The sequence below is a fragment of the Habropoda laboriosa genome, unplaced genomic scaffold (assembly GCF_001263275.1).
Source record: "Habropoda laboriosa isolate 0110345459 unplaced genomic scaffold, ASM126327v1 scaffold187, whole genome shotgun sequence".
In the NCBI taxonomy this organism is placed as follows: Eukaryota; Metazoa; Arthropoda; class Insecta; order Hymenoptera; family Apidae; genus Habropoda; species Habropoda laboriosa.
Genome location: NW_017100299.1, coordinates 183738 through 198888, shown reverse-complemented (window position 1 = coordinate 198888; position 15151 = coordinate 183738). Strand labels below are relative to the sequence as shown.

The following is a 15151-nucleotide window of genomic DNA, read 5'->3' as shown; positions in this document are numbered from 1 at the left end:
CCCGAAGAAACCAACAACCCTACACTACAAGGACCTCACACAACATGTCTCCTATGCAGACATGGCAAAGCGCAACCTCAATGACAACTCTAGGGGAGACTCCAACCCCCACAACGACAAATTCATCACCTTTATACAGGCATTCAATACCTCCTTTACCAGACTAGAGCAAATACTAATAAAACAAAGTGAACAAATTAGCAACATGCTTACCCTATTAACAGCACTCATCTCCAAAACAGCTTTAAATTCATAACCAAACCATTGAAGCCTTATGGAATGCCAACGGACTCATGAAAATAAAACATGAGCTTGAACTTTTTCTCAATACCCACAATATACACATAATCCTAATATCAGAAACACATTTTACTGAAAAAAACTACCTAAAAATTAAGGGCTATAATATATACTTAACCAACCACCCTACTGGCAGAGCACATGGTGGTACTGCCATCATCATAAAATCCAACATAAAACACTATGAACTCCCACCCCATAAAGAAAACTATCTACAGTCTACAAACATAGTACTTCAGGATTCCCTCAGCCCCATCACGCTATCAGCAATATACTGCCCACCAAGGCACAATATCTCTAAGGAAGAGTTTGATACATTTTTCTCAAATCTGGGCAATAAAATATTAGCAGGAGGCGACTTTAATGCCAAAAACACATGCTGGGGGTCAAGAATCACTACCGCAAGAGGTGAAACCCTCTTCCAAAGCATGCAGACAAATAACCTCTTACATGTCAGCACTGGAGAACCCACTTACTGGCCCTTGGACTTAAACAAAATATCGGATGCACTTGACTTTTTCATTATCAAAGGCATTTCTGATCGACAAATTAATGCATACTCCTGCCTAGAACTTTCATAAGACCACTCCCCAGTAATTGCAACCCTAAATACTACAATAACTGGAAAGTGCTCACCTCATATCATTTATAACAAAAACATAAACTGGGTTTGCTTCCGCGATATCCTTGAAACTGATACCACAGCTAAGCTCCCACTTAAAACAAATAACGATATTGAGGAGGCAGTTGACTATCTTACTAACCACATTGTCAAGGCAGCTATCGTCTCAACACCAACGCCTCAAACAACAATCAGCGAGTATCACTACCCAATCAACATTCTAGAACAAATAACTCAGAAAAGAAGGCTGAGAAGAGCATGGCAAAACTACAGATCCCCCGAAAACAAAAGACTACTAAACAAGGCAACCAGAAAACTTACTCGTGCCCTATCCGCGTATAAAAATGAACTATTCAACAACTTCCTTATAAATCTCTCACCAGCAAAAAACAAGAACTACTCCCTATGGAAAGCAACCAAAACCATTACCAATCCACAGAAAAAAATCCCACCCATTCGGAACTCACAGGGAAGCTGGGCCAGAAGCCCCCAAGAAAAGGTGGACGCGTTTGGATACTACTTCTCTGAAGTGTTCAAGCCATTTCAACCTGTACCTCAAGTATCAGCAACAAAGCTCCAGGAATACCTACTAGCTCCATATCAACTATCTCCACCTATACGACCATTTACAGCCCACGAAGTAAAACTGGTGATTACAAAAAATATCAAACCTCATAACGCCCCAGGACACAATCACATTACAGGAAAAGTCATAAAAGAACTCCCAAAGAAAAGTCTTGCTCTCCTAACCTCAATATACAATGCTGTCCTAACCCACGGACACTTCCCCAAGCAATGGAAATCCTCGCAAATAGTGGTTGTTAGCAAACCAGGAAAACCAGAGCATGAAATATCTTCTTACAGACCTATCAGCTTACTCCCAATACTTTCCAAAATATTTGAAAAACTATTCCTGAAACGCATGGAACCTCATCTAACTAAATTAAAAATAATACCTGAGCATCAATTTGGATTTAGGCGTCATCATTCAACTTTGCAGCAAGTCCACAGACTGGCTAATCATATATGCCAAGACCTAGAATGTAAAAGATACTGTTCAGCTGTCTTCCTTGATGTCAAGCAAGCATTTGATAAAGTTTGGCATACCGGCCTCTTATACAAAATTAAGAAAACACTCCCTCATCCATATTTTGCAATACTAAAATCATACCTAACGCAGAGAACATTTAACATCAAATTCCTAGATATAATCAGTTTATCATACAAAAGAAAATCTGGAGTGCCACAGGGAAGCAAACTGGGACCTGCCCTGTACCTCATCTACACAGCTGACATCCCAACCTCCCCTGATGTGACTACAGCCACATTTGCAGATGATACTGCAATACTTGCCTCCCATGTCGATCCCAAGATAGCATCCACAAAACTACAGGAACACCTCAACAACATAGCAGTCTGCTTAAAAGAGTAGAACATTAGAGCCAACGAAGACAAATCAAATCACATCACATTCACCCTACGCAGAGACACATGTCCTCCAGTAAAACTTAATAACATAGAAATCCCACAAACAGACTCAGTTAAATATCTTGGTATAACGCTTGATAGGAGACTAACCTGGAAAAAACATATTCAAAATAAATGTAAACAACTCAAACTAAAAACTAAAAAGATGTATTGGCTGTTAGGAAGAAAATCGAAGCTCAAGCTAAATAGCAAGCTACTTATCTACAAAACAATAATCAAACCGGTATGGACATATGGCATTCAACTCTGGGGCACTACCAGTATATCAAACATCGAATTGCTACAAAGATTCCAGTCAAAAACTCTGAGGACCATAAGCGACGCCCCCTGGTACATTTCTAATAAAATAATACATAGCGACCTGGACATTCCAACCGTGACAGAAGAAATCATTAGATACAGCAAGCGACACCTTCACCACCTCACGCATCATGAAAATAATGTCGTCACCAACCTGTTAAAAATCAACGACCACACATACAGACTGAAGAGGGCTCACCCCCTCAAACTAGTTAATAGAGTTACCCAACCATCATAACCGTCATGACAAACACTAATACTACTGGTAGATTCCTGTAGATCTTCTATAGTTACTATTTAATCTTTAGTTTAACGCATGTAATACTTATACGAGTCATGTCATTGACCAAAGCCAATATATTTGCTAAAAATTCCCCCCTGGAATTGATTGTAAATTTTACGGAGTGCAATAAAAAAAAAAAAAAAAATGGAATACAGCAAACAAAGCTGCGAAAAAGTTAATAGTAACAACGGTTGAGTCAAACCCTCTACAATTTCTGATGAATTGTGAAACGACAAGAGAAATGTGGGAAAAGTTACACAATATATTTGATATAAAATCAGATGAAATTTTCGAATTTCAATGGGATCCAGCAGGAAGCATCGCTCAGCACATATCGAAATTGGAACAGCTAGCGAACAAAATGAAGGCGCTTGGCGGGGAAATACCGTCGTCCATGTTGATAACCAGAACACTATCGACACTTCCGCAAGCGTACAGCCATTTTCACAGCGCATGGGACTCGACGGAAGCCACGAAGCGGACATTGCAAAATCTCACAACGAGATTGATGACTGAAGAGCTCCAGCTGCAAAAGAAAAAGAATAAGACAGAAGACACAACAGTGGCTTTGATGTCGAATTTGAAAGTGCAACCAGATTCTTCGAAAAAGACCGATTTCACGAAGAAAAAAAAGAGACTGAGTTGTTTCACGTGCGGATCGAAAGAACATCTGAAGAAGAATTGTCCGAAGAAGCGAGAGCAGAAAAGAGATCACGGTGGACCGTGCGATCGACAGGCATTCGTAGGGAACACCGATCGAAGGAAAAGTGAAGACTGCTGGTTGATTGACTCTGGTGCTTCCGATCACATGACTCAATGGCGGGACTGGTTCTTCAAATTTCGACAGTTTTCAGTGCCTACAAAGATCCGAGTAGGTAACGGCGGGGAACTGTTGGCGCTCGGGCAGGGTGACATTCAGATTGAAACGTACGTTCATGGAAAGTGCATTCCAGGTACGTTGTATGATGTGTTGTTTGTGCCGGACATGAAGCAAAACTTGTTTTCCGTAAAAGTTGCCGCAAAGAAGGGTGTAGATTTTGTAATAAGCGACAAAGGACGCCGGTGCGAATTTCTACGAAACAGTAAAGTAGTTGCGATTGGCTCAGAGACAGGTAGATTGTATAGTATGGTTGAGTGACGACCAGGCTGCTGACATTTTGACGAAGGCACTGTGCAAACCGAAATTTGAATGCATGAGATCGCTGTTGGGACTTGTGTGTAAAAACACCATACTCGATGTAATTAACTGATTGCATGTAATTGTCGTATGGAGTTTTTCGGGAAAGTGTTGAGTGTGATTCCCCATGGTGCCATCTATTGATGGTGCCAGCGAAGCATCGACGATGTCTCGCTCGTCGGTTGTTTTCTGGCGCGTCGCGTGGCACAAAAGAAGGCACACGGTCAGAGAGTGCGTCTCGGCCCTTCACGGTCGCCATACGTGTATCTTGTATATTATCAAATAAAGATCCAATACGGAAAAATTTCAACACTACTTCATAAACAAAGGAGATAAGAAGATGGTAGAGAATATGGAGATGCTATTGTTTACGGATGACCTCGTGTTGAACTCAAACAACCCTGTAGATCTACAGGAAAATGTATACTTATTATATACAGTCGGCCGCATAAGTGTTCGTCCACCTACCGCACTCAGTGTATGCGTAGGTAAAAGTAGGAAAATATGCAGATAAAATTTGAAAACAAAAATGCAGAAATGAAGCTTAATTTATACAAAATAAGATGACATTTTGCGGGATTCATAACTGTTATACATAATGAAAAATTAAATGATATATTATAATGTGGCGGGAAACTCGAACGCAAAAGTGTTCGTCCACGAATATTTATACTGAATATGACGCTTGGTAACGAACTAAACTTTAAAACAACTGAATGTTTTGTGATCGACTATGTTTTGTTAAACTTCTGCAATAGGCAACAGTTGATCTCAGACATCCAGAAAGAAAATATCGTAGTCATAATAATAATGAATTGTAAGAGACGTGAAACATCACTTTCTCAACGAGAATATATTGTAAAATTTTGGAAAGAAGGAAAATCTGAAAGGGAAATTTAAAAATTAGTGGATATACCGCGGTCTACAGTACAGCATATATTAAAGAAGTTTAAGGAAGACAGAACAATTGTAAATAAGCCGCGACAAGGAAGACCGAAACTGCTGACGAATCGCGATGAAAGTCGAATACTTAGAACTGTTAAGCAGGATCCCCACATTTCAACACCTGAAATACAGGAAAAAGTTCTGTCTCCCTTAGGCAAAACTGTAAGTCGTGACACAATTCGACGGGTACTCCATAGAGCCAATTTGAAGAGCCATATTAGTCGTAAGAGACCATTAATTACTGCTACAAATAGTAAAAAGAGATTAGACTTTGCCAAAAACTACGTTTCAAAAACAGAAGATTTTTGGAAACGTGTTATATTCACCGACGAGTCTAAATTTTGTGTTTTTGATACACCTAGCAAAAAAGTTTGGAGGAAACCGAATACAGAGTTTCAAAAAGAAAATTTAACACCAACCGTGAAACACGGGGGAGCGTCGCTCATGGTGTGGGGCTGTATGTCGATGGCTGGGGTTGGTGATTACCACATTATAGATGGTACCATGGATCGTTGGATGTATCTAAATATATTAAAGGAACATTTACTTGGAAGTGCTGAGAAATTTGGAATCAAAGATAACTTTATGTTCCAGCAGGACAACGACCCAAAGCACAAAGCCGCCATCGTTAGAGAATGGATATTACATAACGCCCCGCATTATTTAGAAACACCACCCCAGTCACCGGATATAAACCCAATTGAACACTTATGGGCAGAAATAAAAAAAAATATTCGCAAATCACCGCCGAAAAATCGTGATGACTTAAAACAACGATTTATAGAGGAATGGGAAAAAATACCACCAGATATTACAGAAAAGTTAGTAAAATCAATGCCCAAACGTCTAAAAGCCATAATTTCATCTAAAGGGTACCATACTAAGTATTAAGAGTAGTAATGGCAATTTTGTATAATAATAAGTTCATTAGTATGTAAGTGGACGAACACTTTTGCGTTCGAGTTTCCCGCCACATTATGATACATCGTTTAATTTTTCATTATGTATAACAGTTATGAATCCCGCAAAATGTCATCTTATTTTGTATAAATTAAGCTTCATTTCTGCATTTTTTTTTCAAATTTCATCTGCATATTTTCCTACTTTAACCTGCAGATACACTGAGTGCGGTAGGTGGACGAACACTTATGCGGCCGACTGTACGTATAATATATACGTATTATACAGGGTGTCCCGTAACTCCTCGAACACCCGGAAATGGGGGGTTGCTGGGGTGACTCTGAACAACTTTTTCCTTTACCAAAATGTTGTTTGAAGCTTCATTTTTGAATTATTAACGAAAAACACTGGCCAATCAGAGTGCGCGTAGAGCCCGCGCCCAGTTACGGAAGCGCTGACTCTCATCCGCGCGCGATCGTAAACAAATGCGTACGCGTGACGTATAAATTTTTGAAAAAATTGCAATTAGTCGGAATCACGCGCGAATGAGCCTCTGTTCTCCGTCCCTGAGCGCGGGCTCTACGCGCGCTCTAATTGGCCAGTGTTTTTTGTTATTAATTCAAAAATGAAGCTTCAAACAACATTTTGGTAAAGGAAACAGTTGTTCAGAGTCACACCCGCAACCCCCCATTTCCGGGTGTTCGAGGAGTTACGGGACACCCTGTATATACGTATATTTGTTTTTAACAAATTCCAGGTACTGGATAACGGGACAGGAAGGATTTTGTTAGCTGGGGCTAATAACCCTATTGTCCTTTGGAAAAACCAGAAAAAGTCGTATTGTCGTTGTCACAGGTCCGTCCGCTCGGTCTAAAGTAGATCTAATTGTTTTCGTCGTGTCGATGGGTTCGCTCGAGCAGGTTTATTGCGGGCCGATGTGAGTTTGATACCCCGGTCTGGCCGTCGAACATGACTAATGAAGTTTATGATTATAATCCGCCAGGCCGACGTTTCCTCACGTGCACAGTGACACAACACAACAAATGCATCCGACTCACGCATTCTCGTACATTGTCTCGTTCATCTTCATCTTCGTCTTCATCCGCGCCATGCTCAATTTCCAACTTCACAGCTACTCTCAACCGATCCTGCAGCTCATTTTTCTTCCCTACTGTCTTCAGCTTACGGCTTCTCAGTTCCTGTCTCAACTCAAGCAGCTTCATGACATTTATATACTCCATCTTCTCAGCTCGTGGGCTTGATTGAGTTTTATCAACCATTGTGCTGTTTCCTCCAATGGACATATCGAGCGACATCTCACTTTATGCACAACAATGTTTTCAATATTCACTTTAATTACACTTACGGTATCACTATCACTGCACGCTTGGCTTTATTCAATCTCGGACAAGCCCCCAAAATTGTGGTATCTTTGCAGGTTTGTTTTTTTTTTGTAATGGTTGAATATACTTACATGAATGATAATGGTTACAATAAATGACTTAAAATTAATATAACTATTTTAGTATAAATGAAATTCAACAACGACTCTTTTATGAGACACACCACGCAACGACGACCAATAGCTTTCGCACCGACAATAATAACCGACAACCTTTTTGCCTTCGCTATTCTCTCTATTTATCCTAAATCCATTCCTTCCATACCTTCATTCTCCCACTACATACATCCCTCACATTCGCACATCACCCCAGTGCACACCCCTCTTTCCCGGGTTTTCCCGAAAGTAGGCGGCGGGCCTCGCGTGTCACCAAGGCCCCTCGGGAAGGGTCTATTTACTTCGCGGCTCGGCTCTGCGGTTTATTGCCCCCCGCGGTTGCTCAGGTAGACCTAAGAATTTTCCATACTACATATTAGACCAATTTAACGTTCCCATGAGTTTTATACTTATACCGTAGGATGATACATATAAAAAATGTTGTTGTTTCTAGTTAGCATCGAACCATTGGGGTTGGTCAAAAACTTTTTGCCAGGGGTTGTATTACCTATTATTTTTTATGACGTGCTTTTGAAAATATGAATGAATTTATTGTACTATTAGCACAATAGATAATGAACACAATACTCGCATTGTAACATTCTTTAAAACAAATTAACTATGAAAAATGGTTTAGACCACTGTACAACAACTTAGCTACTAGACTCGCTAGATTTAAGTTCTCTCGATCCTTTTTACGGGATTACCTACTGAATAATTTGTACTCAGTTCTATTTATTTCAATGCAAAGCCTAAAGAACAAAATAAATTTCAAACAATTGATTCATGAGAAAAAAATATACAATTCTATGAAAAATGCAACACCTAAGTATATAATCAGAAAAACAATACAAATGTATCGTTGTATTTACGAAAAAACTAAAGTTGTAAGAAGACAGTCCTATTCTTCTGTACAATTTATTTCTATTCCCAATCAAATAAAAATATAATATCAATTGTTTAACTCGCCATATGTTTTGTTAAATAAATTATTGTTTAGGAGTTATAATTTCATTTCCGTATTTAAATTATATTAATGTACAAAGTATCACTATTTTAAACAATATATGAAATTATCTTACAAAAGAAAACAAAAATTAACGGAGCAATATTGTACTCAATCACACAAAACTATTTACTTTACTCACTACATATTAACAAACGAGCATATCATGACTACATGACACTAGTGAACTCGCTCATTCATTCTGCATTTTATTTTTGTATCCTTCTTCTAGGCAATCATCCAACGGACTTCTGAGTTATCTCTCTATTCTCTTAAGTACCACTTTACTACAAAGATATCTTTCGTGTAGTTTCAAGTTTAATCCTCATTTATGGATACATCGCAGTCATAAAGACGCAATACATTTAAATTAATAATTCTTTATTTCTATTAAAGGAGACAGGTATCTATTCAGTGACCCTTCAATACTGTATTGAAAGTAATAAAGTACAGTTACAAAACTGTATTGTATATACAGCGTGGGGCAATAACTATGTCCACATTGAATATTGCCGTCATTTGTAATAATATGAAAAAATGTTATGTATAAAACTTGCACGGTATAAAGGGGGGTATATTGTGATATAAACATTTTTTGCGTGGGTGAAGGTATAGATGATATTTCAAGGTCATCTTTACTTTTTTAAATAGAACGCTGTTTTTTTTTTTATTGCGATGTAATAGCTGGTGTTGAGACGACTTCAGCAAGCTAGCATTGAAGGTCATGCAAGGTCAAATGTGGTAGTAAAATAAACTTTCTTACATCACAGGAGGTGTTCGAAGTGGTGACCGTTTGTGTCAATGCAAAGTTGCAATCTTCGTATCGCTGCATCACGTGCATGTCTCATCGTCTTTGAACTTATTCTAGCACATGTTGTATTTCATAGATCCTCACTTTTATGTAAACGAATGGTCTTGTAACATTATTTATGTTGTGGCAATACATCACGTGTAGCTAGAAATGTAAACATCCCGGCAGTTTGTAATATTAACATGACATATCGGTAGTCAGTCTCAGTCGATTGCTAAATTAAGTAGCAGTGTGATCATAAAAATTTAGTTTTCTTTTCAAGAGCAAGTGGATATGATCTTTATTTATGGAGAAATGCGACAAAATCGATAAAAGCTCAAGTCTTGTATGCTGAACGATATCCGAATCGTACACATCCTTCGCACCGAACATTTCAAAGATTGTACAAAAAATTGAAAGAAACCAGAAATTTAGGTACACCTGCCGTAAAAGCAGTCATCGTAAAAGAGCAACTGATGAAAGAAATGAAGTTGGTGTTCTTGTAATTGTAGAGTAGTAACCCGCAGAGTAGTTCCCGACAGATTGAACGTAAGTGGGCTATCAGTAGGAGTGTCCTACGAATCCTTGCACGGCATAAATTTTATCCATACCATATTACTCTCCATCACGGCTTACACGGTACGGATTTTATGAATCGTGTCGTATTTTGTCAATGGGCTCTACATAAAATACAGATGAATGAAACATTTGTTTCTTCAATACTGTTCACTGATGAAGCTACGTTTACTAACCATGGAAATCTCAATTTGCATAATATGCATTACTGTAGTATCGATAATCCACACTGGTTACAAGTTGAGCATCAACGACAATGGTCAGTTAATGTGTGATGTGGAATAGTTGATGACCAAATAATCGGACAGCATTTTATCGATGGAAATCTTACTGGCGAACGATATGAACACTTTATACGAAGTACATTGGGAACTTTTAGAAAATGTACCACTAAACGTTCACCAAATGATGTGGTTACAGCACGACGGATGTCCAGCACATTATGCTCGGAGAGCATACCCTAATCGATGGATAGGATGTGGAAGATTAGTTTCTTGTCTAGCTCGCTCTCCAGACTTAACTCCATTAGATTTTTTTCTCTAGGGAGCATTGAAAAACGTTGTTTATCAAAAAGTACCCACTATACCAGAAAATATGAAACAACGAATAATTACAGCATGTGCTAGAATAAGTTCAGAGACAATGAGACATGCACGTGATGCAGCGATACGAAGATTGCAACTTTGCGTTGACGCAAAGTAAGAAAGTTTATTTTACTACCACATTTGACCTTGTATGACCTTCAATGCTAGCTTGCTGAAGTCATCTCAACACCAACTATCACATCGCGATAAAAAAAACAGCACTCTATTTAAAAAAATAGAGATGACCTTGAAATCTCCTCTATACGTCCACCAACGCAAAAAATGTTTATATCACAATATACCCCCCTTTATACCGTGCAAGTTTTATATATAACATTTTTTCATATTATTATAAATAACGGCAATATTCAAGGTGGACATAGTTATTGCCCCACTCTGTATACTAGGGATAATAGTTATGTTAAGATGCTACTACTAAATATGTAAATATAAAAATAGTCGCTTGAATATTTGAAAAGAAATGGGGATTTCTTTGCGTTTTTCATTTTTTACAATTAGGATTTGCAGCGGAAGAATCGGAAAAAATTCCTTAACATGTATCTTTATACATGCAATGTGCCAGATATATTTCAAAATGTTTGCACACCACTAAATAGGGAAAATACTGCAAAAACTGATCATCCGAATTTCCCCTGAACCCCCCCACGGGTCGCGATAGAGCTTTGAAACTTGATCTAAAATCTTTTGTTTCAGTAAGCTCTCAAATGGCCCGTCAGAAGTCCAATTTGATTTAAGGGCATTTTTAACCCCCTTATCCTGCTAGAACCTTTACTACTACCAATTTTACATTGAATGAGTTCAATAGCAAAGTTATTTAATTGGTGAGTAACAAATAAATTAGATTTGTGTAATCAAGACTTATAACACATAAGTATCATACAAAGCTATTATAAATTTCATAAATACTTATTTGTTTTTTTGACGCTTTTTCTTGAGTAATTTATAACGACGCCAAATAGCAGCTCGAGTTCGTTTTAAAATTAGTGCCAAATCTGCATATTTCCGATTCTCATCCAGATTTCCATTGCGTTCTAAATGATCTAAAATCATTGTATCTTCTTCTGGGAGGAACCTTCACAAATTAAACACGTTAAATCAAAGGACAAATAAATATTATATAGACAATTCAGTTTGAAATTATTATCCCAAACCACTTTTCAGTGGCTTCCCGAAAATTCAAGCATGATTAGGTAAAAGTAGGAAAATATGCAGATGAAATTTGAAAAAAAAAAAATGCAGAAATGAAGCTTAATTTATACAAAATAAGATGACATTTTGCGGGATTCATAACTGTTATACATAATGAAAAATTAAACGATGTATCATAATGCGACGGGAAACTCGAACGCAAAAGTGTTCGTCCACTTACATACTAATGAACTTATTATTATACAAAATTGCCATTACTACTCTTAATACTTAGTATGGTACCCTTTAGATGAAATTATGGCTTTTAGACGTTTGGGCATTGATTTTACTAACTTTTCTGTAATGTCTGGTGGTATTTTTTCCCATTCCTCTATAAATCGTTGTTTTAAGTCATCACGATTTTTCGGCGGTGATTTGCGAATATTTTTTTTTACTTCTGCCCATAAGTGTTCAATTGGGTTTATATCCGGCGACTGGGGTGATGTTTCTAAATAATGCGGGGTGTTATATAATATCCATTCTCTAACGATGGCGGCTTTGTGCTTTGGGTCGTTGTCCTGCTGGAACATAAAGTTATCTTTGATTCCAAATTTCTCAGCACTTCCAAGTAAATGTTCTTTTAATATATTTAGGTTCATTCAACGATCCATGGTACTATCTATAATGTGGTAATCACCAACCCCAGCCATCGACATACAGCCCCACACCATGAGCGACGCTCCCCCGTGTTTCACAGTTGGTGTTAAATTTTCTTTTTGAAACTCTGTATTCGGTTTCCTCCAAACTTTTTTGCAAGGTATACCAAAAACACAAAATTTAGACTCGTCGGTGAATATAACACTTTTCCAAAAATCTTCTGTTTTTGAAACGTAGTTTTTGGCAAAGTCTAATCTCTTTTTACTATTTGTAGCAGTAATTAATGGTCTCTTACGACTAATATGGCTCTTCAAATTGGCTCTATACAGTACCCGTTGAATTGTGTCACGACTTACAGTTTTGCCTAAGGGAGACAGAACTTTTTCCTGTATTTCAGGTGTTGAAATGTGGGGATCCTGCTTAACAGTTCTAAGTATTCGACTTTCATCGCGATTCGTCAGCAGTTTCGATCTTCCTTGTCGGGGCTTATTTACAATTGTTCTGTCTTCCTTAAACTTTTTTAATATATGCTGTACTGTAGATCGTGGTATATCCACTAATTTTTAAATTTCCCTTTCAGATTTTCCTTCTTTCCAAAATTTTACAATATATTCTCGTTGAGAAAGTGATGTTTCACGTCTCTTACAATTCATTATTATTATGACTACGATATTTTCTTTCTGGATGTCTGAGATCAACTGTTGCCGATTGCAGAAGTTTAACAAAACATAGTCGATCACAAAACATTCAGTTGTTTTAAAGTTTAGTTCGTTACTAAGCGTCTTATTTAATATAAATATTCGTGGACGAACACTTTTGCGTTCGAGTTTCCCGCCACATTATGATACATCGTTTAATTTTTCATTATGTATAACAGTTATGAATCCCGCAAAATGTCATCTTATTTTGTATAAATTAAGCTTCATTTCTGCATTTTTGTTTTCAAATTTTATCTGCATATTTTCCTACTTTTACCTACGCATACACTGAGTGCGGTAGGTGGACGAACACTTATGCGGCCGACTGTATATCAGAGCTGCTTAACTTCTTGCTCACGAGCAAATTTCCCCTGCCGAGGTTCCCCCACTATGCGACTTTGATAATCTCACTCGAGTTGCGGCGCAGTGGGAGGACGCGAGGAGTCCTCCCACCACAACTCCAGCGATAGTTTTTTGGTACGAAATGACTGGTACGAACACGCAGAATGTGTACATAAACAAAAGACAGTCGCTGGAGTTGTGGTGGGAGGACTCCTTCTCGCGTTCTCCCGCTTCGCTGCTACACGAGAGAGATCATCTCAGTCGCATAGTGGGGGAACCTCGAGAGGGGAAAGGAGGATGTTAAAAAAGTGCTAAATTTGTAGCAGTTCAGGCACCTAAAATTTTAATGAGGCATCATTCTATAAGTCCTAAGGCATCATAAACGCACAATTATTTATATCAAATGTGATGGGAAAGTTATAAAAAATGTAGATGAAGTTGACGGTACTTCGGAATTCGAATTGAAACTTTCTGATTTCAAATGATCATAACTTCGAAATGAATGTATCTATGAAATGAAAAAATTCAAACGCTATTCAATAGAAGAAAGTCAATATTTATATAGTGTATAGAAACATATTGCTCAAATTGCTAATTAATAACAATAAAACGCGACAAATTAGGATAAGGTGCTACCATGCAAATATTCCGTAAAATATGTTCGTTATTCTACTGTAACTTACTTCTAAAACAAGATGAAATGCATCGAATATGAAGAATTGTTATTATATTTCAACCTTCTCTTCTTCAGATAACATTTCTTCGGTAAAATATTGGTTGAGGAAGTTAGCAGGTGAATGTGTGGACGTCTGATGTCGAGCAAATCCGAAGTACCATAATACTGTTACAACGTGTGAACAACACCCCGCTACACGTTGGCTTATTTTGCACTCAGAAATATGTCCAACAATTGTCCAATATCCAACAACAATATATAAACAAAGTATTTCACGAAATTGATGTGACGTGAGTGCATTTGAGTTTTAACTAAAATACTATTTCCAGAATCCAGATCGATGTGGTATTTGCGGTAATCTATTGTCAAAGATGTTGTGGTTACTTGGAATTCGAAGTCACCGTTTTCATTTAAGTGGTCAGCATAATATCCTGGAGCTTGCTTTATTTGATAGGATCCGGATGAATATAAACATAGATCATTAATGTTTAATTGCGGGAAGAAATCAAGTGATACCAATTCAATGCGTTGAAATTGTGATCGACGTGCGTTTAAGTTTTCACTTCGTACTACTCCTGACAAATGATTTTCTTTTGTGGAATACAACGGCGACTTCCCATCACATTTGAGATAAATAATTATGCGTTTATGATGCCTTAGGACTTATAGAATGATGCCTCATTAAAATTTCAGGTGCCTGAACTGCTACAAATTTAGCACTTTTTTAACATCCTCCTTTGCTCGTGAGCATGAAGTTCAGCAGCTCTGATTTATATGCACCCCATATTGGTGAAACTAGCAATTCTATTTATAATATATTGTTTTTCTTATAAAATGTATTTATAAATTTACAAATTTACTATTATTTTTTAAAAGGTGTAACATTTAAAATACGTTGAAGGAAATAAAATTTTTTACTTTGTGACAAGTTACAGTCATATCTGCACAGTTAAAGTCAGAACACGAAAATATGAAATAACTTCAATGAAAAGTTCAACATGGAGCATAGTATTCAACATGACAGGGAAAATACGGAAACAAAATGTGTGTAATATACAACTTATATTATTGAATATGGAATATAAATTTTTCAAGATTTAAATTCGAATAAAAGTTCAAAATATATCTATTATTGCTAATTTTGACATACATGCTTTTAT

At 37.4% G+C, this 15151-nt stretch overlaps 1 protein-coding gene across 1 annotated transcript in view; it reads right to left on the bottom strand.

The window, feature by feature from the left end:
• Positions 1 to 11242: 11242 nt before the first annotated feature.
• Positions 11243 to 15151, bottom strand: part of LOC108573950 — a 6091-nt gene continuing 2182 nt past the window's right edge. Inside the window, exon 5 of the mRNA XM_017936442.1 lies at positions 11243 to 11562. Within this exon, the coding sequence (XP_017791931.1) occupies positions 11397 to 11562 (166 nt within the window). The 3' untranslated portion in view covers positions 11243 to 11396. The remainder of the gene's footprint in view (positions 11563 to 15151) is intronic.